The following is a 25,794-nucleotide window of genomic DNA, read 5'->3' as shown; positions in this document are numbered from 1 at the left end:
CTCCATCAGTCCATCCAGCGGTAGTCAGTAGGCCATTTCTGTAGCCTGGCTGTTCATGGCTGTGCTACAGTGAGCTTGGAGCACGTGACACCTGTTTGAAATCTTGATTTCAGTTCCTTTTGGTACTTGGATGGTCTTGAATGATAATGATGTGCTCATAATTACATTTTGACCCCAAATCTACCAGTTGTATACTGAAATATTAATTGATTGATTTTCATTGAAACAGTGTCTCATATAAGCCCAGGTTGGTCTTGAACTCACTGTGTAGCTGAGGATAATCTTAACCTCTTAATCTTAATTCTCTGTCTATCACCTTCCAAGTACTGTGTTACAGGGTGTGCCACCATGTATAGATGTACAAATACTGATGGAAAAGAAAGGTTATTGATACATCTTTAGTATATTTGACCATAATCTATTTTATAATGTATATAATTAAGTAGACATTTATTCAGGCAATACAAACTCTTCAAGTTCTTATTTGGTCCACCTTTTGGAATAAAACTCTCCTGTGAGGGTTCATTCTGTCTGCTCTCCTTGAGCAGGGCTGATGGGAGAACTTGGCACAATGTAGGTCTGAATCTTGGGTTGGCCTTTGGAAGATAGGGCACGTGTTCCTCGTCTGTCAACGATGGGTGTAGGTATGTATTTCCTGAGGTGGTTTGCTGTACCCATTGTATAATGTGTAATATATGATTGTTCTTAGTGGAAAAAGTCACATCTTGTATATTTAGGTGATAAACAGCAAGTGATCACCTGGAAGGTATTAATATGGTATTTTATTAGGAAAGCAGTGTTTTACAAGTGATAGAATGAAGATGCTTCTAGTAACTACCTGACTTCAGGAAATGTCTGTGTGCCTTAACCATATCCCAGATGTCTGCATGGTCTTTGAAGTACTTGGTCACCATCTCCTCAAATGGATCATCAAATCCAACTATCAAGGCCTCCCAGTACGTTGTGTGAAGAGTATCATTCGACAGGTGAGACTTCAGAAAGAAACTCACGCCTTAGAGAGAGCAATCCTGTCTCTAGTAGCAGTTTGGTTGCCTTTCGGTGTGTATCCAGTTTATAGTGAAGGAATTAATAAGCAAAAGAAAACAGCATGTGCACATCTGCTGTACACTTTTTTGGCATATCAGCCTTTTTAAAGATGAGTAATGTATATCCATGCATTAATAATAATAATCAGAAATTATTGCATTCAGTATATTTACTGGAAAACATCCACTTAGTTCTTGGGAACTTAATTAAAAAAGAGCAATTGATTACGTTGTTTTGTGGAGTTTGTTTGTTTGTTTGTTTTGCTGTTTGAAGTACCACAGATAGAATAAGCTAAAGGGGAGTGGTCCTGAGGACCTGGCTACAGTATGGGGACCGTGGCTAACAACTGCGTTACATCCTCTGAGACCTGATCCTCATCTCCATACAAGAAAGTTTGACTCAATGGATAGACCAGTTAGTTGTTTGTGTAACTATTACATAGTGTACCTGTATAGAAGGATAACAGGTATCAAATAATAAATGTCTTTAGCATGTATTGTCAGTTGTATGTGGGTAATCTTAGAGGTAACCTTGGATCACGAGAACATGAGCTCTAGAAAAAGAAGGTAACTTTTTTTTTTAATTTGGAACATGATAATTGAACATGACATACATTCCATAGGAAATATCATGAGATTGGTACTTTGATTGTCTTACCAAATGAGACCTTTTATCGAGGGAGTGGTTTAGACAAGTATTCTAATAAATACCTGTAGGATGAAAGTGTGTATAGATAGAAGACGCTTCCAACTAGTGTTGCTTGCCAGAGTTAGATTTTGCCATTGGGCATATTAAGCCTGCACAGTATTTGTGGCCTGTACTGCCCAATTTAAGAAAGTTACAGATGGGGCTGGTGAGATGGCTCAGCGGTTAAGAGCACTGACTGCTCTTCTAGAGGTCATGAGTTCAAATCCCAGCAACCACATGGTGGCTCAGAACCATCTACAATGAGATCTGATGCCCTCATATGGGTGTCTGAAGACAGCTACAGTGTACTTACATATAATAAATAAATAAATCTTTAAAAAAAAAAAAGAAAGTTACAGATGTTGTTTAATTATCTGTTACGATCTTGTGGGTTAGCGTGGGTAAGGCTGGGATTACTGGTGAGGTTGCTTCATTTTGTTTGTATGAAAGGTTAAGAGTCTTTTCTCAGTCACCAGGTTCAAAACTTATATTAGGCCTCCCAAGGGGTTCCAGCCACAAAAGAACTGTATGTGTGTGTGTGTGTGTGTTGCACATATATACCCATGTCTTAGTTTTCTATTGTGACAAAACATGACCACACCACTTAAAAAAAATAAAGGCTTTAATTGTTGGGTTCATGGTTCCAATAAGAGAGACTGTGCCTATCATAGTGGGGAGCGTGGCAGCTTGCCGGAGCAGCAGCTTAGAACTTACATCTGATCCACAAGCGTGAGGCAGACAAAGGTTGGGTAGGTGGGTGGGAGGAGGGAGAGGAAATAGGAGAAGGAGAGAGTTCTCAAAGCCCACCACCAGTGACACACCTCTTTCCACAAGGCCACACATCCTAATCCTTCCCAGTCATTTTCACCATTTGCTGACTAGACATTCAAATCTATGAGCCTATGGGGTCCATTCTTATTCAAACTACTGCAGCATGTGTGTGCTTACCTGTGCTGGTACTTTTGGTAGCCGGAGACTGGTGATGGGTGCTCTCTTCCTCAATCACTTCTTTACCTTAGTTTTTGAGAGACCTTTTACTGAACCTGAAGCTTACTGCTTTGAACAGACTGGCTGGCCAGAAGGTCTCTGGGATCTACTGGTCTCTCGGTGTCAGTGCTGAGGTTCCATATCCAGCTTTGTGTGGGTAGTGAGCATTCAGACTCAGATCCTCATGCTTACTTAGTAAGACTTTTGCCCAGCCATCGTCCAAGATCAATCAATCAAGATTCCCCCCCCACTTCCACTGTCTGTGTGTGTTGTTGTTGTTGTTGTTGTTGTTTGACACAAGGTTTCACACTATATAGCCCTGACTTGGTCTGAAACATTTTATGAAGACAAGGCTGGCTTCATACTTAGAGATGTACTTGCCTCTGTCTCCTAAGTGCTGAGACTAAAGGCCATTATCATGCTCAGTCCTCAGAACTCTTAAATAGGAAGAGAATTATGGGCTAGTGAGATGCCTTGTAGTGAATTCTCGTGCCTCCAAGCCTGATGACCAGAGTTCAATCCCCAGGTCTCTCTCTCTCTCTCTCTCTCTCTCTCATAGTGGAAGGAGATACTTCTGTCAGCTGTCCTCTAGCCTGTACACATTTGCCTTGTACACACATGCATGTGTGCCCATGTGTGCATGTCTGTCTCTCTCTCTGTGAATATAATAAGAGAAAACACAATGATTCTCACAGATTTGTTAATTGAGAGATAGTGGCTTCAGAAAAGACCTTCCTTACCAGTGTAGAAAGTTTGTGCTTATGCGACTGTACATGATTGTGTTTTTTAAATCCATTTTATAAAATCTGTAGATTTTAAATGTGTGTAGTGAAAGCATCCTAGATTGTGTGTAGCCGTCTCCTCACATTGTCCTCCCATGTTACACATTGGCAGTGCCTTTTGTTATTATATTACAGATGTTACTTAACTCAGGAGTTGGAAGAAATGCCACGTGGTTAAAAGAAATGGCACATGGCAGTTCACAGCCACTGTGTTTCTCCAGTTCCAGAGGATCTAACACCCTCTGCTGACCTCCATGGTCAGTATGCACATGTACACATACATACATTGTGGCACACAACACATGCACATAAATAAATATTTTTTAAAAGATGGGGATACAAAGTGAAAGGAAAGGCCATTTGCACTGTTTTATCTTAAGTGGATTGAGTATTTCTGCTTGGAGTGAGGCTGGGGCACATACTTGCCAACTCTAAGACTTGTGGCTTTTCTGTATTGTTCCCCTTTAGAGAAGTGCAGTTTACACCATCCTAACAAACAGCACTATGTCTTTAGTGTAGAAGAGGATACACAGCAATGGTGAAATTGCATATGTTAATTCATGCACTTCCTCTGCCGTCACCTGTCATGTTTGTAACTTTTAGTGACAAATCTAAAGCTTTTTAAAAATAATCTTATTGAAACAGATGAAGTATCTTGTAATTATCTGGGATCAATCATGAACTATTAAAGACTAAGCATGTAATTTGTGCCATTTGATGGTGGCACATACTTTGGAGGGAGGTCTACAGAGTAAGTTCCAGGGCTACACAGAGAAACCCTGTCTCAGAAAACAAACAAGTAACAACAAAAAGGCCAAAACAAAGAGCACTCGTAATTTGTTATATTTTATATGTGTTGTATAGTCATGTATCATCTGTTCCTATGTATGTGTATGTATGTATGCATGTATATTGGAGGCCAGATATTGGTTGTCTTTGATGATTATTATATACCATATTTTCCTATTTTATTTTTAAATGCAATTTCATAGACTTAAATAATAAATTTTAGACATTTTCACCTCCTATTTTTTTCTCTCCCTGCTGAGAGAAACACCTTTTTTGAAGGGGTTTACTTTTTTTTTGAGTTGGGACAAGGTATTAGTATATGATTTCTCCTGGCCTGGGACTCAAGAGATGTGCCTGCCTCTGCTTTCTGAGTGCTGGGATTAAGGGCATGCCCCAACACGCCTGCTTGTTCTACTTTATTTTCTGAGACAAGATCACCCTTTCATTAAATGTGGAGCTCGCTTAGCTGACCAGCAGGTTCTAGGACTGCCCCTTAGGATCACAAGTGTGCATCCCCTTGCCCAGCCTTTTACCTGGATGCTGGGGATCTGACCTCAGGTCTGCATGCTTTTACTGTACACACTTTACCCACTGAGCTGTTTTTCACAGCCTTGATTTACATATTTAACTTAAATAATTCATTCAGTTCACAGAGGTTCTGTCATTCCCTAAATCTGTGCTTTCCAAGATGTCTTTTGCTGCCATAGGTGATTGGCAGCACCACTGCCATTCAGGCTTAGCTGTATAAGAAGGCGGCTTTGTTGGTTAAGCCATTGAAGCTTGAATTATATTCTACAGTGGGAAAATGCTATATAAATTGTAAGGTAAAATTCTGAGAGTTTACTGGAACTTCTGTGTTGTAAATGCTTTGTATAAATCATTGATTTCAACACTGCTTGCCTCAATGAATTCTTTGTAGAGAATGAGACAGAGCTCTGGAGCTGGTAGCAGCTGTAGAGGGGGGCTGTAGGGGGGCTGTGGGGGCTGGGGGGGCTGGGGGGCGGGGAGCAGCTATGGGAATGGTGGCTGTCCAGGGTAGGGGTGGTGTTGTTTCTGTGTTTTTGTGCTTGTTGGCCTTTGTAAGCCACTATTGTATTAGCAGTAAGATGTGAATAATAATGGTGCTGTCCTCATTAGATTAGCATGAAGATGAACATCCTACTAGTAGTGTTACTGTGACCCAGGCATAGGTCTAAGTACTTGGCATACTTTAATGCTCTGAAGCCTTATAACAACTCTATAAAATATAGATTTCTTGATTTCATAGAATTGAAAACAGAGATATAGAGCTTTGTAATTTTCCCTAAATTGGGAAGTAAATAAAATAATAGTGACTAGTGCTAGAGCGATGGCTTGATGGTTAAGAGACACTCCACACTCTTGCAGAGGATCCTAGTTCAGTTCCCAGCACCCACACTGGGGTAGGGGCTCACAGCTGCCTGTAACTCCAGCTCCAGGGTTTCTGATACCCTCTTTTGTCCTCCACTGGGACTTGCACACACATGAAATATACTCATACACGTAAAATCTACGACTGATGATGATGATGATGATGATGATGATGATGATGATGATGATAATAATAATAATAATAATAGGGGAAGCAGAGGAGCAAGAAGTGAAACCTGAACAGTTTTGTTTCCTAAGTGATAAAATGATGTTAGAAACTGTGCTCAGCCTGTGTCCAGTTGAAGTTAAGTCTCTGTTCTTCCGGGTTTAAAATCTTCAGCCCATTTTTCCTCTCATACACAAAAACTTAATACCTAGCACCCCTCCCTGTTGATTTATTGAATATTGAATATTTAAAGATGTCCCAAGCAATTATAAATACATGCCAGTTTCATGAGACTTTAGTTTATGCTCTGTTACTTGTTTAACTTTGTGAGGAGTTCAGAGAGAGGTTTGACAATGACTTAAATGCCTTTTGCCATCTTTTATATCTTGACCTTTGATCTACTCTTTTGTCCTAGGCTGCTGGAAACTTTATCTATTCTTTTTTTCTACCACAGCATTCAAGGCTTAACCAGCATTCTCTGTGACAAAGGTCTCTTATGCTAGTCCAGTTGGCAAGGGTGGTCCTTTCCTCCGTGTTATGCCCACAGCCCACATTTGTTCCTTGAATTGATTATAGGTTTTATAATGCAGGCCAGGTCATTTCAGTTCCAGGACAGTTGATATTTTGGACTAGATAATTTGTTATTTTTACTTTTCGGAGGCAGTCTGCTCTGTTCATAATGGTACGCTTAACTTCTTCCCTATCCTTTAGCACCCAAGGGTTGTTGGACTTGTGTAGTGCCTTCTCATCCTCTTGTCTCTCCTAGGGTGGGGGGCAGAATTCCCTCTTACCTAAATTTGTCATCTGCTTTTGCTAATTCTTGTTTTATAACTCTGTTGTACTCATTTATGAATTTGGAGTCATTTGTAATTTGTGGCTTTAGCATGGAGGTTAAAATGAGAGACTGTCTGTAGAGCATCCGTTACAGAAGCAGAAATTTATTGTGTTTTCCTTGGAGCTGTCAATCATTTTAATCCATGCTTCTCTCTATGTCTGCTTTCATATGTTAGGAAGTTCTGTGGTTGACTGGTATTTCTTTAAATAAGGCAGAAACATGTTTATTGGCGTATCTCATTATTTTATTGGGTTCTTATATCTCTATTTCCCTTCAGCCTTTATTCCACCCTAATCCCTTCCAACCTCCCAATGCAAGGTAGGAGAGGAAGAAGGTTGTAAGGGAGAGGGGGCATGGAGCTTTTTAGACTACATACTGGTGATTAGGTCGCGTTTCTTGGGGCATGTCCAGTCATCATCGTCAGAGTATCTAGCCATCCAGCAAGCAAGTGTGGCACCAGGGAGGGCAGCAGCCTAGAGCCACAGGATTTCTTGGGCTCTAGAGTTTACACCCTCTCCAGAGAGCAGAAGACAGTTGTAGCTAACGGCTGTGGACAAACTGAAGCAGCCCCATATCCCATAGCTGGGATTAAGACAAAAACTTATTCACATACCATAACTGGATTTTTAAAGAAACCAAAATTCTTACTATATACGTTCTTATTCTTTGCAAAATACCTGATCTTTTTGTGTTTTAAAGGGCTTGTTGAACACAACTCAGTAGTGGAGAGATTAACTAACATGTCAAAGACTCTGGGTCCAATCCTCCAAACTGCAAAATAAGTACTTAGATAAATAAAAAGTAGGTGTGTTTAAGTAGGATATCCTGAGGGTTTTTGTATGACAGTTGTGGATTCTGTCCTATTCTGATTCTGTGCTAACTTCTCTTCAAATGTTGGGTTCTTAGCTCGTGACTCCTGGAAGTGTCTCAGTTTCTGGAGGAGGCAGTCTTGTTTCCATCCCTGCTCTGTCCATCCTCATGTGGAGCATGGCAGTCCCATTCTCTTTGAGCTGCACAACACTGTAACAGGAATTTCCCAGACTTCTCCATGGTGGCCTTCATAGTCACTTGGTAGGATTTGTTCTTTTGGTTCTACTGATGATAGAAATTGTCTGCTAGGAAGTTTTCTGGGCTTATGGAAGGAAAGCCCTCTGGTGTTTTTCTACTTTCCCACAAGTAATCAATTTCTAAATTAAGGGCCATTGCATGGCAGCAGTCCATCTAGCTGCCTCTTGGGGTTCCCATCATGCCTAATTAGTTTGATACCAATGAAGAGTCAGGTAAAGGCCCAGCTTCTGGTGTCATATATTCAGGCATGAGAATAATAAAGTCTCTCAGTTACCTTCAGGATTAGAACATAGTATAGAAAATTATTCCCATTCTGTTTCTCATTGCATTATACAGTTCTGGGGAAACTTCATTCATTGAGAGTGAATAGGACCAGAAATGGCTCTCTGGAGGAGTTTCTACAGTTCTCTGGATTTAATCTTTCTTTCACCTCAAAGCCACAGGACCTATTTCCAGCAAGTCCTGGTGGGGAGAAGCAGGTCTGTTGTGGGTGTGTGGGCACTCTCACACACACACACACACACACACACACACCTCTGAATGCCCAGTTCCCCTAAAAAATAGAGAAGTGGAAGTTTATAAAAGTTAAGCACCTTGTCTGGTAACACAGTAACTATTTGAGTTAACAGGTTAAGTCCCAAGACATTACTGACTGATTATAAATGATTAATGATCCCAGTCCATTGGTGGAAACATCAAGGAGGCAATTATATTGGTTGCCTTTTCAATGTAATCCTTGATAAGTTTATATATGTATACTTTTATAATGTGTTTTGATCATATTCACCTCCTGTTCCCTGCTTACCCATTTCCTGTGCCCCCTAGAGCCCTTCTTCCCAACACATCCCCCTTCTATGCTCATGTCTTAAAACAACAACAACAACAAAAACTCTACTGAGTTTAATTAGGGTTGTTTGTATGTGCATAGGTGTGGGGTGATTTAATGGGTAATAGACAACTTACCAATGCCTCACTGGGGGTGGGATTTACAAGCCTATTTCTGTCCATGCTGGGCTGCTGTGGAGGAGTGGGCACGACTGAGTCTTCTCAAGGTAGATAGCCCCAGTTGTTGTGAGGTCAGAAGTCCAGAAGACAGTGTTGCACAGCCCTCCTTCCTGTGTTCCAGCCCACACGTTTCTTCCAGTCTCCTTCCTCAGTGTGCCCTGAGCCTGGGGAAGGTGAGGTGGTGCTGATTATGGTTGCCCTGCTTCAAGACAGAACATTCAGCAGTCACTTATTTTCAGAACTTAAGACAGTTATGAGCCTATCTACTGTCTACTACCTACTGCAAAAAGCAGCTTTCTGAGAGCAGCACTAATCTCTGGAGTGAGTTACTGGCACAACTACACTGGTGTGAAAGGCCTTGTGTATCCTTCTGACTCTGGCAGGCCCTATGTGGTAACTAGGAGTTATGGGGAGGACAGATTAGAGCTAGTTACCCGTATGTCCTTCCCTGTAGCTCCTGGTACTCCCACTCTGACTCCTCTGGGAGGAGGAAGGCAGTCCCTGCCGTGTCTGCTGTTCTTCCCCAGGCAGCTTGCTTGGCTGCCGTGGTGGTGCTCATCGTCTGCTTTGCATTTCTCAGTTAATTTGCTTACACTGTGCCAGTGGTGGGATCCTTGTGCTCATTCCAGTGATTGTCACCTCATCAAGGTGCAAGTGGGTATCACTTTTAAGAGATTCCCCTGAGAATGCCTCCCTTGTCAGAGTGCATCTTTGCCAGTGGAAACTAATGTTAGTCCATTTCCATAGTGAGTCATACTTGTTCCTACCTGCAAAGCCTACCATACAGTGAGGCCTTTTACCTGAAAGGCTACAGTGGAGAGATAATGTAGGCATGAAAAGGTGTTCAGAAAAAAATTTAAGAAAGCAAGATACTAATATTTGCTTTAGGTTAATATTTGATGATAATATAATGGGTTCATCTTAATTTATTGTAGTTGTGAGACTTGTTCAAATATAAAACTCCTTTTGGTTTACACAGTGGAGCATGGTCTCCATCAGATTGGGCCAGGACCATTGGATGAGTGCAGTTTTTACTCTTTATGAAAATAGATAATGCTGTCTTTCTTGCTATGGCTCCTGTAGTATTTTATCCATGGTTTAAGTGTCCCTTTTCCCCCCTTCATATATGTGTGTGGGATGCATAGGTGTATGTATGAAGTGTGTGTGTGTGCTTGCACATGTGCGTGTGTGCTTGCATGCGGGTTCACAACCATATGGAAGCCTGAAGTTGATATCAGAAATCACCTTGTCATTCTTTGACCATATTCATTGACTCATGGTTTCTCCGATAAACCTAGAGCTCTCCAAGGTGGCTAATTTGATAGTCAGCGTGCTCTGGGGAATTCATGTTCTGCCTTTTTGAGCTAGAGTTATAGGAGGGGCCGCTACGTCTGTCTGACAAGTACATTGGGTTTCTAGGGATCCAAATTGTGATCCTCAGGCTTGTGAACCAAGCCATCTCCCCAGCTCAGTTTAAGTTTACTTTAATTGGGGATTCTTTTGATTATTTTTTTAATCATGGCTTTCAGGGTTTGTTTTGTTGTTGTTGATGTTGTTGTTGATGTTGTTGGTGGTGGTTTTTTGTAGTACCAGGATCTTAGACAGTAGGTAAGTGTTTTACCACTGGCTACACATTCAACCCAAGCTAACATATTGAACAGTAAATATTTTTACTTTAAAAAAAGTCAAGTTTCTTTTTACTGTAATGTTTTCTTTTGTTCATTTTACGGTTACTAACAATTCATCAATAGCTTATCAGATCGTACTTACTGCACCTGGAATTTATTTTGGGAATTTTTTGAACAGTCCCCCACCCCCAGCTACTGCTGTGAGTTGGGTCAGCTCTGTGAGTACTGTATGCACCCTGAAGATTGAGAGCTTTGTTCATTGTTGTGTATGAAACCCCTCAGGTAGTGCACAGCCTGGGGCTGGTGTGCAGCTCAGACTCCATACAACAGCGTCGATGTCGTTGTGGGATTGCAGTGCTGCTTTTGTACCGGGTTAGGAGATAACCCTGATCACCTCTGCTTAGATTTTCCTGCTAAGATTTTTGCCCCTTTCACTTTGTACTACTGTCGCACTATCTCTGCGAACTATTGTGCTAGGTATTTAAGATAGAGAGAAACATTGCTTTTTCAGCCTTTTCCCAGGATTGTACTTAAAATAAGATTTGCTCTTACTATATTGTTTGGATTTATTTACTTATTTTATGTGTATGTGCATACAGTGCCCATAGAGAGATACAGAAGAGCACCAGACCCTCCAGAACTGCACTTAATTAGGTGACCCTAGGCTGCTTCCAGACTGGCACATGTTCTTAATTGCTGAGCTGAGTCTTCAGCCCGACATTACACCACTACTCGCTTGTAAACAGGGAGCCTGAATGATGGTGGTATTAGGTGTTGAGAGTTTCTCATTCTTGGAAACATTTTCAAAATAGACTTCGATATTGGAAATTATTTTAAGGGTCTTCTTCAATGGGTATAATTCCAGAAAGCATGAGCTTTACCTTCATGTCAGCTGGCACCAAATAAGCTTTGGTTTGTTCTAAACATTTCTATTTAGATTTTTTTTTTTTTTAAAGTTGAGGTTTTGTGAAGACCAAGGTATCTGTGGACTCAATAGCTGAGGAGGCTTAATTCCTGGCCTTTCTGGAGAGCGTAACCACATCCCTCTAACTCCTGAGTTCTGGCCTTCCTGGAGAACATAACCACATCCAGCTCTTTTTTTAAATATTGTAATGTTGTATAGAAACTAAGAGTATTTTTTATTTAAATAAAATTTTCCCTTTTCTACAGCATTGACAATAATAAACATAACGTAGAAGATTTGTTTCAACTCACAAGTTCAAGACTAGCCTTGACAACATAATGAGGTCCTGTCTCAAAAACGAGCAAAAGCAAATACAAAAAAAAAAAAAAAAAATCCAACAGTAATGAAATGCAGCTTCATACCGAGTAGAGTAGAGAAAATTTAAAAAGATAATAGGTTTGGATGAGCATGAAGGAAATTAGAACTATTATACATAGCTTGTGCTGTATATTGGTTCTACCATTGTGGTTAAACCATACAGCATTTTATTAGGAGGCTTAGTGAAGTTGCCATACAGCCCAGCATTTCTCCCTAAGGATGTAACCACCAAAAGCAAGGACGCAATGACCACATAAAAGCTTGCACATGGATGTGTACAGAAATATTACTTTCAATAGCCAAGGAGTAGAAACAGTTGAGATTTCCAGTGAGCAAATGAATAAAGAAAATGTTATTTGGAGGCTAGGGCTCAGTGGTCAAGAGTCCTTGCTGCTCTTGCAGGGAACCTGAGTTTGTTTCTCAGCACCTACATGGTTTCTTATGACCATTTTTAACTCCAGTCATATATGTGGTGCCACATTCATACATGCAGGCGAAACACACATAATAATGAATAAATCTTTAAAGAGTGCCATGTGTCTATATAGGGGATATTGTTCAGCAATAAAGGAAGTATAACTGATGTGTGCTACCCAGCATGGGCCTCAGTCATGATACCAGTTAGAAAAAAGCACTTGGGACTAGGCTGGACTTTTATATATCAGGGTGCTGGGGCTCAGAACTTGGGCCTTTAGATACAAAAGGCTTGGTGCACTGATGTGTATCTATAATCCCAGCACTGGTGAGGCAGAGATAGGAAGTTCCCTAAGGCTTTCTGGGCAGCCATTCTAACCAAATTGGTGAATTCCAGGTTCAGTTTTTTTAAAAAACAAACAAACAAACAAACAAAACACCAATATTTTCTGCTTAAAAAAAAAAAGTGGGGAGGAGGGTAGGGAGCTATTGAGAAATCCACCTACTCTTGACATCTGGTTCCACTCACATGAACATTGGACATGTTTACCCAAACACACAGAGACCACTTTATATGAGTCAGGCACATAGCTTAGTGGTTAGGGCCGTAGGAGTTGGAGGGAGATGGGAAACCACTGCTTGTGCCTGTGGGATTTCCTTATGGAGTGATGCAAATGTTCTGAATTAGGTAGTATCATATCAATAAACATGATAATGTAGACTTGAAATTTTAAAAGATGCACTCATTTTCACTTTCTATGTATGAATGTTTGCCTTTGTGGGGTATGTGCACTGTGTGTACTTTGTACCTGCAGAGGTGAGAAGGTGACACTGGATCTACTAGAACTGGGCTCAGAGTAAGGTATATGTGAACCCAAGTCCTCTGTAAGAGCTCTCAAGCCCTGGATTTATTTTTATATAGAATTCTTATCAAAGGCATTATGTCTGTAAGCATAACTGAATTCTAAAGTTATGCACATTGGTTGCCTGTGAAGAGATTCCATTTTTTTTTTAAGTAAATGTCTATCTTTGCCTATAAAATTGTATTCCATTTTACATATGGAAAGATTGCATATTTTGTGAATAAATAAGTTACAAAATAAAGTACTAATGGGTCCTCTCTTTGATTTATTTTACTCCGACTAGGTTCTTCAAGGATTAGATTATCTACACAGTAAGTGCAAGATAATTCACACCGACATAAAGCCAGAAAACATCTTGATGTGTGTGGATGATGCTTACGTGCGAAGAATGGCAGCCGAAGCCACTGAGTGGCAGAAAGCAGGTGCTCCTCCTCCTTCTGGGTCTGCAGGTGAGGGAGCTGAGCCCTCATCACTTCAGTCTGCTGGGGGCTCGGAGCTTTTGAAGCTGTGCAGTGAAGGCAGCGAGTTGGATGTGTGTACACACTTTAGGCAGCAAGTTGGAAGGTTCATTAGGAACCTTCTCTAAGAGTTTGGGTGTTGAAAATGAGTTTTGCTTGAGATAATGTTTGAGGTTTTTTTTTAACCTCTTTGCTTTATGTTACCTTTGCCCTGTACTAAAAGACTATCTGAATTCTTAGCTGTTGCTTCCTTACATAGACAGGCTCATGCTCTTGTGTGGTCCATGTATCTGTGTAGAGAATACGACAGGTTTCTTGTAGCCTTCTGATTGTTTTCCGATTAGGTTTCACAAAAATGTTTTCTTAAACTAATGTAGCTGCCTCCTTGTCAGTTTAACCGATGCATTTGGTATTAGCTGTGGAAGCTCTGTGGTGGGGGTGGGGGTGAGGGTGGGGGTGGGGGTGAGAGAAGCAGGGACTTGAGCATCGGCATCTTTCTCTTGTGAAGTTGATGGGATTCACTGGGGCGACTGGAATGCCCATGCATCACTTTTGTCTGACTGACAGGGCTCCAGAGAGGTGTGCTGTCGCCTCATCTCGGGACATCGCCATCGTGATATTATCATATTAGCTCATGCCACCAGTGTATGAAGCTTTCGATGCTTGCCAGGATGAATTCGAGCGGCATTGCGCAGTGTGCTGTGCTATGCTGTGTGATTTAGTTTCCTTGTGTGGTGCTTTCTTAGTAGTTTTCAAACATAACCATGCATCTTCTCATCTAACATGTTCATTGCTTTGTTTGTAGAACATGTTTGGTTCTGTGACTGATTTGTAAACTCTTCCATTTTTTTTTTCTTTTTTCTCTGTACTCAGTTTATCAGTGCTTTGAGAGAGGCTGTTTGCAAGAGAAGTGGCTCATGTGCACAGCTGCGCCCATGGCCTGGGATTGCACAGTGTGTTTGAATTGCATAAACCGTTTCTAGGTCCCTGTCTTTAGCAATCTCTGAGGTTAAAGTTTTTCAAAGTTTGATAGTTATTGAAAGACAGTATTATTTCATTTTGCAAATCAAATCCTAAAGGTGTCTGTTTTCCTCTGAATACCCATTTTGTTTTATTTTGTTTTAGTGAGCACGGCTCCACAGCAAAAACCTGTAAGTATTTACATGTATATTCAGCATGTCAAAAGGAACTGCTCGCTCTTGAGCTTCATAAACTATGTAGCAAATATTATAAGCTTCATTAATTTAGAAGTGGGCATGTTTGTAAATGGTCTGTATCATCAAAAAATGCATGATTTCTGCCCTGAATGGGAATAGTCAAAGCTGCTGCAAAGCCTGTCTCCCACTGGGCTCACTTGGCTGCTGTTGGCCTAGTTTGGTTTATTACAAGGCTTTAGTTCAAGTTTAAAATATCATTGTTCCAGAATCTTTTTAACTGACTTCTGCTTGGCCACCAACTATCCTGTTTTGCCAAAAGTGATTGTCATTTTTCATAGCAGGCTGTTTAAATGAAAATGGGCGCTATCTAGTCTGGGGTCCTGTCGAATCACTGAGCCTGCTTGGAAGAGAAGTTCCAAGTCTGATGAATTGTAACAGGGGAGTCCAAATGACTTTCATAGCTCTCCCTGAACTTCAGGGTTTGGGTTTATGGGTCTATGAAACTTTGCAGGCACTTGTTGCTGAGACTTATGGCTGTAGCTTGAGGCAGACAAAACTGTGGCTTTTCCTTTTTTGCTTTTTTATATCATCTGCTTATTTCTGAAAGTTCATGGTATATTGGCTGTTGTTCACAGCTTGGTATTAGAGCCAAACTCAGACACAGTGCTGTTGGCACCTGTCTTGGCAGGTGTTTGTTTTTGTTGTTAAGGAGTGAAACTGATTCTGGATACAGGCAGCAGCAAGGAAAGCTTGCAAGAGAAGATTCTTGCTCAAAGCCAGGTATTTCACCATGCTTAGCTCTCCTAGACTTTTCTCACAGAAGTTAGGGGGAACACTAACAGTGTGAGCACAGTCCTACCCTAAGATGGCTCTTCTGGCTGGGTTAGTGAGGATTACTGAGTATGTTGTAGAAAAGCACAGTTGGATTTACCATGTTACCAACACGTAAACTCCTGAAGAGTGTTTTAAAGAGTGCTTTTCTGGCCCATGACATCATATGCCCACCTGACCCATACTTTCTTATCATGTTGTAGATAGGAAAAATATCTAAAAACAAAAAGAAAAAGCTGAAAAAGAAACAGAAGAGACAGGCTGAATTGCTGGAGAAACGCCTACAGGAGATTGAGGAATTGGAGCGAGAAGCTGAAAGGAAAATCCTAGAGGAGAACATCACCTCTGCAGAAGCTTCCAGTGAGCAGGATGGAGAGTACCAACCGGAGGTGAAACTAAAAGAAGCTGAGTTAGAGGACACAACTGAGGAAGAGACAGCCAAGGATAATGGTCAGTACTGCTCAGAGCAGGAGGGAGGGCTGCTGGGTGTGCAGGAGCTGTACACCTGGATTGTCCCTGAGCCAGAGTATCTTAAGTGTATATAACACAGATACAGATGCCTTAGGTACTAAGGATAGCTTTCTCTAACTCCTTGTTGGAGATGATGGGAAGCAGCTGATACTCACTTATGAAATGTCTTTAGTGCAGCACAGATCTTATTCTAGAACGGCAGAAGAAAGGGTTAATGGCTGGAGAAATGGATCGGTAGTCTTGCAGAGGAACCGTGTTTGGTTCCCAGTACTGCCAGTGCCATGTTGCTCACAGCTGCTTATAACTCCAGCTGTTCATGAGTGTGTTCACACACACACTCACACAATTTAAAATGAAAAAAAATGTTTTTTTTTGTTGTTGGTCCCCAAGGTTTTTAAAAACATTCTTTTTGTACTAACTTTTTAAAAGTGCCATCTTAAGGGCACACAGCACATTCCAGAGTTGAGATAGACTGATTGGCAAAATGGCTGGAAAGTCAGGATTCAATTCCTGGGACCCATACAACATAAATTCATTCAGTACACAAATAGGCCGGGCATGGTGGCATACACATTTAATTACAACACTAGTGGGTTGAAGGCAGGTGGATTCCTAGTTCGAGGCCAGCCTAGTCTACTGAGCAAGCAGTGCCACAGAGAAACTCTGTCTTAAAAACAACAAAAAACAAACAAACAAACAAACAAAACAAAAAACCACAGTCTTAATACCCTGACTTCTGTGAAAAGAATGTTTCACATACTTCCAGTTTCCCATGTACCCAGAACAGAAGTTCTCAGATTAATTTCCAACAATACCTCTTAGAATCCAAAAATTCTACCCATAGAGCAGACAACAAACAGGAAAACCAAAACCTGGAGGCAGTTCTGCAACTTTATTTGACATTTAACAGATTAGTTCTCATCCACATTGACTGTAAATTTTGAATGTGGCACGTAAGTTACCAACGTGTAGAGCTTGTTTGGTGAATCTGCATCCTCACTACGTTTTCTGGACAAACGTACTCGGATGCGATATGGGACATTCCTTATTCTCTTGGCCCAGATGGGTTATTGAGCCTGGTGTCAATGCGCACATCTGGAGTCCCCGTGTCCTTCATGGCAGACTTCCGAATTTCTTATTTCTTTGCGTGCCCAAGGAGCACTATTTTTGAAGCCCACTCTGTGGATGCGCTTGTGAATGTTGATGGTGTATTCTCAGGTCACCACCTCATTGATGGCAGAACGGCCCTTCTTCTTCTCGCCACCCTTCTTTGTGGGAGCCATTTTGCTAGGCCCAGGTTCTAAAATGAAAATCTTAAAGATCAGGAACAGTAAGCTTCTTTGACAAAAAGAAGAAAAAGAAGGGATTGAAGTGAAAGTCCAGTTTTACTTGTAACTCCCTCCCCCCAACCCCCAGAGCTAACTTGTCCTGACTAGAAGGCTCATTATTAAATAAGCAGAAACAAGACGTAGAAAGCTACCTTGCCTTGACAAATAAAAGACATGTTCTGGGCTACATTAGAAGTGGCTCTTAGCTGGGCATGGTGGTGCATGTGCAGGCCTTTGATCCCAGCACTTGGGAGGCAGAGGCAGGCAGATCTCTGAGTTAAAGGCCAGCTTGGTCTACAGAGTCTTGGAGGAAGGCCAGAGCTACACAGGAAACCCTGTCTTGAAAAACCAAAACTAAAAAAATATAAGGAAGAGGATCTCTTGGTGGGAGGCCTGACTAGTACTGTTGTGCAACCAGAGGCATGACTCAAAATCTTAACCCATCTTCTTTAAGGTCAAGTTGAAGACCAGGAAGAGAAAGAAGATGCAGAGAAGGAAAACACTGAGAAGGATGAAGATGATGTTGAACAGGAACTTGCAAACATAGACCCTACGTGGATGGAGTCCCCTAAGGCCAATGGCCATATTGAAAATGGCCCGTTTTCCCTGGAGCAGCCACTGGAAGATGAAGAGGATGATGAAGATGACTGTGCAAATCCCGAGGAGTATAACCTGGATGAACCAAATGCAGAGAGTGATTACACTTATAGCAGCTCCTATGAACAATTCAATGGTGAATTGCCAAACGGACAACATAAGAGTTCCTCCGAGTTTCCCACACCGTTGTTTTCTGAGCCCTTAGAACCTGTGGCCTGTGGTTCTGAGCTTTCAGAGGGATCGCCACTTACAGAGCCGGAGGAGAGCAGTCCGTCCCATGACAGAAGCAGGACAGTTTCAGCCTCCAGTACTGGGGACTTGCCAAAAAGTAAGTGCCCTTCCTTCTGTATCTCTGTCTGCTTGCTCTGGGTAGAGTCACACCTAGGACAGACTGACAACAGTTGACTGGAGGACAAGAGCACCTCAGCCCTTACACTTTAATTCTTGCATATTCAAGAACAAGCACAATGCTCTAGACTATATCTTGTCCTCTAGGCTTTCTCTTACTCTCTGAAATCCTATTCCTGGGCTTCATTTATTGGGTATTTATTGAATGACATCAGATAGTTAAAATGCCTTCCACCATTACCAGACTCATAGCTTTCTGGACACAGCCCTCTTCTAGCTGGTAGTAGTAGTTTTGGGTTTTCTTTCTGTTCGAGGGAACACCTGCCTGCTTTCAGCTATACCAAGAGACAACTTGTGTTTTATTTGATAGTTGTCCTTGTTTTGTTTTGTTTTTTTGAGACAGTGTTTCTCTGTGTAGCCCTGGCTATCCTGGAACTAACTCTGTAGACCAGGCTGGCCTCGAACTCAGAGCCTGCCTTGGCCTCCCAAGTGCTAGGATTAGAGGTGTGTACCACCACTGCCTGGCTATAGAACCCTGCTTTTAATAAAGCATAATAACAGATTATAGATTGGCTCTTAGATTCTTGTCTACCTGAGGCCCTATCTTCAAACCCATATTTTTGGTGTAAGTGCCATATGGCTAATTGAAGAATAACTTAAGGGAAATTGAATATCACAGTTGATTTTTATTCTGGCTCTTAATGAAAAAGTTCAGTAACCTTCCTATGCCCACAGAGCACACGGTAACTGATTGAGCCACCCTGACCAATAGCCAGGAGACTCTGCAGCCTCTCCCGGCTATAATGAGCTGTCTTAGTCTTGGTATTGCTTACTTGGCAGTGCTTGGTTTATGCCTTACCCTTGGTCTGGCCAGAAGAAAAGAGAGACTCATTTCTGGGAAAAGGTGGCAGAGAATTGTATCTTCTCTGTATTTATTGTTTCTTTTGCAGCTGATTTTCACATATAAAGCAAATTTTACCATAGCTTTTCATTATTTTTCATGTGATAATTTAGGACAGTAGCTTTTTATTATTATTTATTTATTTATTTATTTTATGTATGTGAGGACACTGTAGCTGTCTTCAGACACACCAGAAGAGGGCATCAGATCCTATTACGGTTACGGTTGTGAACCACCGTATAGTTGCTGGGAATTGAACTCAGGACCTCTGGAAGAGCAGTCAGTGCTCTTAACCGCTGAGCCATCTCTCCAGCCCTAGGCAGTAGCTTTAAATATAGAAAACTGGATTCCAACTTAATAATCATGGGACTTCAGTTTCTTAACCTCAATCTACTTCAATTTCTTTTTTTATTAAAAGGAAGTAATGGCCACATCTGGTGGTGTTACCAGTGATGCAAATTATATGTGAACTGTTTTTTTTTGTTTTGTTTTTTCGAGACAGGGTTTCTCTGTGTAGTTCTGGCTGTCCTGGAACTCACTCTGTAGACCAGGCTGGCCTCGAGCTCAGAAATCCGCCTGCCTCTGCCTCCCAAGTGCTGGGATTAAAGGCGTGTGCCACCACCGCCTGGCGTGAACTGTTTCAGTACATGTGCCTTGGTTGTTTAACCTCTCCCAACAGCTATACTTGTTGCTGTGTCACATTGCCAGTGTCTGAGGCCCAGGATCGGTGGACAGCTCAGCATAGTCTTGCTAAGAGCTCATAGGTCCTGGTCCTTGGATTTATTCTACCTACCACATCATTTATTCTGGGAAGCCAAGATAGGTAGATACAGGTTAAAGCCTGAAGAGAAATAAATTTTTTAAAAAAAATTTATGTGTATCGGTGTTTTTGTATGCATGTATGAGAGTGTCAGATGCCCTGGAACTGAAGTTCCTGACAGTTGGGGCTGCTATGTGGGTGCTGGGAATTGAACCCAGATCCTCTGAAGACTAGCTGATGCTCTCAACCACTGAACAATCTCCCCAGCACCCAGAAAGAAGTACTCATTTAAAAAAAGAGAATTTATAATTATAATGAGTGAGTGAGGAAGTGTTCTAACTTAGGCAAAATCTAAAATTCCAGTGCAGAAAGATTATTGAATTCAAAACTCATCATTTTCATGTAAAGAATGTTTGGGCCCGGAGAGAAAGGTGATCTTACCTGTTGATTGGCAGGCAGGATGCTGTGTGGCTGCCTTGCCTGCTTTGTCTTGGCAGAAGTGGACAACAACTCACACTTGGGCCCTCCTGTGTCCCCCAGTAGTTCTGGCTTCCTTTGCGGTTCGTGCTTGTTCTGCTGTTGTTGTCCTTTTAGGAAGTTCTGGATCTTCCGTGTGTGTTACTCTGATTTCTCTTCTTACCTTGGTCTTATAACTCTTCCCGTGAACTCTTCCAGTGACTGGTCTGTGCCTGCCCATGGTTTCCACTGGCTTCTGTGGCATTGCTGGTTCAGTCCCTGTGTGATCGATCAGCAAGTGAATCCTGAAAAGCAAGTGGCGTGAGCTGTGACATGAGCTATCGTGGGGGAGCAGCATTGTAGGAGTGCTCTTCAGTGTCATCTGCACTCGTTCTCTTCCATCATAGACCCTGTACGGTGGCCTCTGTCAGCTTGACACAAACAGGTCACCAGGCAAGCAGGCACCTTAGTTGAGGAATTGCTTCCATCAAGTCGGCCTCTAGGCCTGGCTGTGGACATGCTCTTAATTAAGAACTGAGGTGAGGAGGCTCATCTGTCTCACTGTGGATGGCACCACTGCTGGCCAGGTGGTTCTGGGCTGTACAAGAAAGACAGTTAGATAAACCATAGGGAGGAAGTCTGTAAGAAGCATTCCTCTGTGGTCTTTGCTGGAGTTTCTGCCTCTGGATTCCTGCTTGAGTACCTGCCCTGATGTCCTTCAGTTATGGTATATGATGTGGAAGTGTTAGCCAACTAACCCCTTTCCTCTTTCAAGTTGGTTTGGTTAGTGCTTTATTACAGCAACAGAAAGCAATCTAGGCCACCCTTGCCAGCCCTTTCTCAAAACAGGCCCCTCCTTGCTCTGGCCATGAGGCACGGGCCTTTTTTGGCTATATTGCTTCAGAAATTTGCTGTTACTATCTCTGTATTGTTCCTAGCTACCTTCCTGATCCTGACTTCTTCCAAATCACTCTTCCAGCTTGTTGCTAGAGGTTGGTTATTTATTTATTTATTTATTTATTTATTTCTTTATTTATTTATATGAGTACACTGTCACTGTCTTCAGACACACCAGAAGAAGGCATCAGATCCCATTACAGATGGTTGTGAGCCACCAAGTGATTGCTGGGAATTGAACTCAGGACCTCTGGAAGAACAGTCAGTGTTCTTAACCACTGAGCCATCTCTCCAGCCCAGCTGCTAGAGTTCTGTTTGTTTGTTTGTTTGGTTGGTTTGTTTTGTTTTGTTTTTTGTTTTGTTTTGAGACAGGGTTTCTCTGTGTAGCCCTGGCTGTCCTGGAACTCATTCTGTAGACCAGGCTGGCCTCGAACTCAGAAATCCACCTGCCTCTGCCTCCCAAGTGCTGGGATTAAAGGCGTGCGCCACCACCGCCCGGCACTGCTAGAGTTTTAAATCACACTAATTAGATAAATTCCCTTGTTCCTACTTCTTCATAGCTCTTCATGGCTCCCAGCAGTCCTTTCCACAGTGGTACATTTGCCTACGGGCAACAGAGCAGTCAACTGACGTACAGAAATGAATTAAAGCCTCTGTTTTAAAACTTTGAAAGTCTAGCGCAATAAATTCCTATATAGCCTCCACTTTTATTTAGTGTTAATATTTAAGCATTTATCAGAGGAATGAACTAAAGATGATTTTGTTACTCAGTCCTTGCGCAGCTCTTCTCTTTAGTTTGAAAATTGTCTTTTATTTTCTCTGATCCAGGGTATGATAGAGCAGTGTACCCCCCACCCCCCCAACCCCCCCAGGAAGCAAGCTTTGTGTTGTCTTTGCTATTATAGAGAACAGTAGAAGACAGGCTGCGGCAAATTATGTTATTTGAAGAACTTAGATGCCAGGTGGCAAGATGTAGACTCTGGAGTCATTTGATGGCCTTTGAAGGATGAGATGGGATTTGTCTTAGGTCACTGGCTGCTAGAGCAGCTCGTGGATGTATCTTGTCTCATGACATCAGAAGATGTCATAGAGCAGAATGGTCTTGTTAAGTGTGCCTGCTTGGTCCATGTGGAGCCCTTACTTTACAGTCCTCTCAGTCTGTCCTTGTTAGACTGCCACTGTGTGGAACTTGTATTTTAGGTCTCGAGCCTTACATATGTATCCTTTTATACATACCTGTTATCCTCTCCCTGCTCCCCGAATGATGTAACTAGCTTTTGTTTCCCACATAGCAGGAAACTCTGAGTGTCCCTCCTTTGATGCTCAGCTCTCCTGCCTGCTTCCTAACAGCATGCCGATGCCCTGTACTGCTCTGGCTGCTGGGTCTTTTCAAGTGTTACAAGTTGTATGCTTGACTGTGGATAGCACTCTATGCAGTACCTAGCTCCTGCCCAGAATGTCTCAGCCTTTCATCCAGTGCTGCCTTCCCAGGCATTTTTCTCAGGTTGGCAAGATGGGGCTCATTAGGTAAAGTCACTTGCCTCCAAACCTGAAGTCCCCAGAACACACAGAGGTTTGTGTGATCTCCAAGTAAGTAAGTGCTATGCCCCTCCCTCCACAGCACATAAATAAATGTGAAAAGAGAAAAGCAGATTTTCAATATTGCATTCATAGCTAACTCTCTTCTTAGTTTTGATTTCTTTGAGGCATATCTAGTTTTCTGACATGTTACATGCATTGCTCGTGTACTTACAGTATTTTTTAGTTTTTCAAGATAGAGTTTCTCTGCATAGTCCTAGCCAGCCTCAAACTCCTATCTGCCTGCCTCTGCCTCCCTAGTGCTGGGATTAAAGGTGCGCACCCCCACACCCAGCTCTTATTGTCTATGTTGTCAGCCAGTGCATGACATGAGTTTCCTAATTTGAGTGTTTCTTTTTATTGACTTAATGTCACCAAAGTGGCACATTGAAGAGGTTTGGAAAGTATTCGTTAAAGGAATGGGTCAGGCATTGTCATTATCTGCTCTAGCTCTGCCTCTCATCTAGATAGAGAGGCTGTTTGTGTCTGTGTTTTAGGGTGTTCCAGCGCTTCCTGCCACTTGTATTCATGTGTTGGACCTAAAGATCTAAAGCCAGGGGATGCGCTCCCCCAGAAACAATCACTGACGGGATTTGCTGCAATAACATGAGGTTTATTGATAAATTGATAAAAACCAGAGCACTAGAGTTCCCTCGAATGCATGCAAGAAGAACCCCTGATTAACACTAAGGGCATTTCACAGAATTCACAAGGACAATTAATTACTTTTAAAACAATAACTATAGAGGATTTCTAAGTAACTCAAATTTGCACCTTTTACAACAAAGAAGGTTAGCTTAAGTGGCTTCTGTTTACCCAGGTGCACTGTGTTAAGGGCTCATCCCCTTGTTAAACTCTTATCTTGGACCCCTCTTAGTCTCTGGAATATGCTTCTCCCAGGATGTGTCCTGGGGCAGTTAATTCTTGAGTTTACCCAAACCTGAGATTCTTGAGACCTGAAATTCCTACACATGCTCCAGTGGAAACAGGGACACGTTTCTGGCGCCATTTTCATTCTGGAAGGGAAAGATTGCCAGTAGATCATTTGTTGCTATGACAGGTCGCCATGGGAGTGACTTAATCTAAGGAGGCAGCCTTGTTTCAGGCACACTTAGAATGATTGTGTAGCAGGTGTGTGTGAGTATATCTGTGTTCACGTGGGCTTTTTTTCTTGTTTCTCCCCTCACCCTGATCCGGATCACGTTGAGAAAGAAAGATACTGCACAAGCAGATTCTGTTTTACCTCTGTGTGGCTGTCTGGCCCAAGTTGATCCGTAAGCTGAGAGAAAGCCTGGAGAGGTCAAATGTGGACTCAGCAAACTGGTGATTTCGGAGCCCACCCCAGGATTCCTCAGATGGCTTAGGTCCTGTTAGCCCTCCTGTAGTCCCCACTGCTGTTAGCAAAGCTGGCCTTACTTCCTATATGAAATCTACCAACACTATGGCTCCTCAATTTCAGTACACCCTGAACGAGCTTAGTGCTCTTAAGCAGCAACTTGGCATGAACAAAAGGATCCCCAACAAGGGCATTAATGTTGTACACTGAGCTGGATTTTCTGTTTAGTCTGTAAATTCCACTTCAGTATGACCCAAACTGTAAGTGTGTAGGGCTCAGATTGAATGTGAAGATGAGTGTAGTTACAATTGAGTTAGGGCTTAACTGAGAACTTTTCCTCAAGCTGGAAACCCCAGGCCTGGACCTGCTATAGAGACTGCTTCAGGGTCATCCCACAGGTGAGCCATCTGAACTAATGAGTTGCCCTAAAGCCTGTCTTCATGGTTCACTTCAACTCAGGAGAACACTAGTTTGACATCTCCCTTGTTCAAAACTAAGTCATAAAAGGTTAGCCTCTGCCTATAATTTAGTTTGCTAATCAGTTGTCATGTGACACTTGATGTCTGAGTGCTCACTTAGCTAAGGAAGCTGGAATAGGGGTGATGTCCTCCTTAAGGGGCTGCTTATGCTCAGATGGCACTGGGCGAGCTGCTTAAAAGTGATAGGTCACCTGTGCTTATCTTTCTGTGGCTTTCACCAGTGAGTTGAATACAAGCCAGGAGGAATGGTCCCAGTTGCAGGGTTCTATTCCACCTGGCAAACATTATGCTCACACATGCACACCTCTTGTTCCCAGTGCTAACTCTTTTGCTGTTTGCTCATGGCAGCAAAAACTCGGGCAGCTGACCTGTTGGTGAACCCTTTGGATCCACGGAATGCAGATAAAATTAGAGTAAAAATTGCTGACCTGGGAAATGCTTGTTGGGTGGTAAGTAGAGTTTTCTTTTTACATTTTAATTGTGATTTTATGTGAGAAGATGCCTTTTTTTTTTTTAAAGTATTTATCACATCTGTTTCTTTCCAGCATAAACATTTCACAGAGGATATCCAGACACGTCAGTATAGGTCCATAGAGGTTTTGATAGGAGCAGGCTACAGTACACCTGCAGACATTTGGAGTACAGCATGCATGGTAAGAATGGCCTTTGCCACTTTCTTCTCTAGAAACTGGCTTCTCCTTAATGCTCTTGATTGGGTGGAGTCTTGTTGGAGATCATGGGTGAGAAGATAGAAACGGTGCCTGGGTGGTTAAGCATTCGGAGAATTCTCTGGTGGTTCAGGCTCCTTGTCACATCATGGGGTAGAATCAGATGCCTTCTCCCAGGAGAGGTTGACGGTACTTGTAAGTTTGCACCACTGGCACATGGCCTCTACAGATGCAGGCTCTCTATTCTCCTTCTACCAAGAAGAGATTTTTCTGTCTATGATGCATAGTTGCCTTCATCTAACGCAGATGCAGTATCTTGGCTTCTTTTCTGGCTGTGCCAGCACTCCTCAGACGGTAGTGGTGACACACACTTCCTTGGTTGGAGTCTGTTTTTCTAGGAATGTAAGTGGCACTTTCCTGACTGCAGGAGGGACATCCTTTTGGCTTGGGCAGTCTCAGGTTTTGTCTTTCTAGACTCACCACGCATCTTGTGTACATGTGTGTGCAGGCACATGTACACATATATTCACATGGATGTAAAGGACAGAGCTCACTCTTACGTGTTTTCATGAAAGCTCCTGATTAGG

General features: G+C 42.2%; 1 protein-coding gene across 6 annotated transcripts in view; it reads left to right on the top strand.

The window, feature by feature from the left end:
• Positions 1-25,794, top strand: part of Srpk2 (SRSF protein kinase 2) — a 192,191-nt gene that overhangs the window by 149,946 nt on the left and 16,451 nt on the right. For 5 of the 6 annotated variants that reach the window (XM_028778144.1, XM_028778142.1, XM_028778147.1 and 2 more), the window contains 7 exons: positions 880-986; positions 13,226-13,391; positions 14,526-14,551; positions 15,592-15,838; positions 17,642-18,112; positions 24,888-24,988; positions 25,085-25,192. In XM_028778144.1, coding sequence (XP_028633977.1) covers positions 880-986; positions 13,226-13,391; positions 14,526-14,551; positions 15,592-15,838; positions 17,642-18,112; positions 24,888-24,988; positions 25,085-25,192 — 1,226 coding nt within the window. The remainder of the gene's footprint in view (positions 1-879; positions 987-13,225; positions 13,392-14,525; positions 14,552-15,591; positions 15,839-17,641; positions 18,113-24,887; positions 24,989-25,084; positions 25,193-25,794) is intronic. The other variant, XM_028778143.1, reaches the window with a different exon arrangement.

Source organism: Grammomys surdaster, unplaced genomic scaffold, assembly GCF_004785775.1.
Source record: "Grammomys surdaster isolate TR1022 unplaced genomic scaffold, NIH_TR_1.0 325, whole genome shotgun sequence".
Taxonomy (NCBI): domain Eukaryota; kingdom Metazoa; phylum Chordata; class Mammalia; order Rodentia; family Muridae; genus Grammomys; species Grammomys surdaster.
The sequence above is the reverse complement of the archived record's forward strand: the minus strand, read 5'-3'. Positions and strand labels throughout refer to the sequence as shown.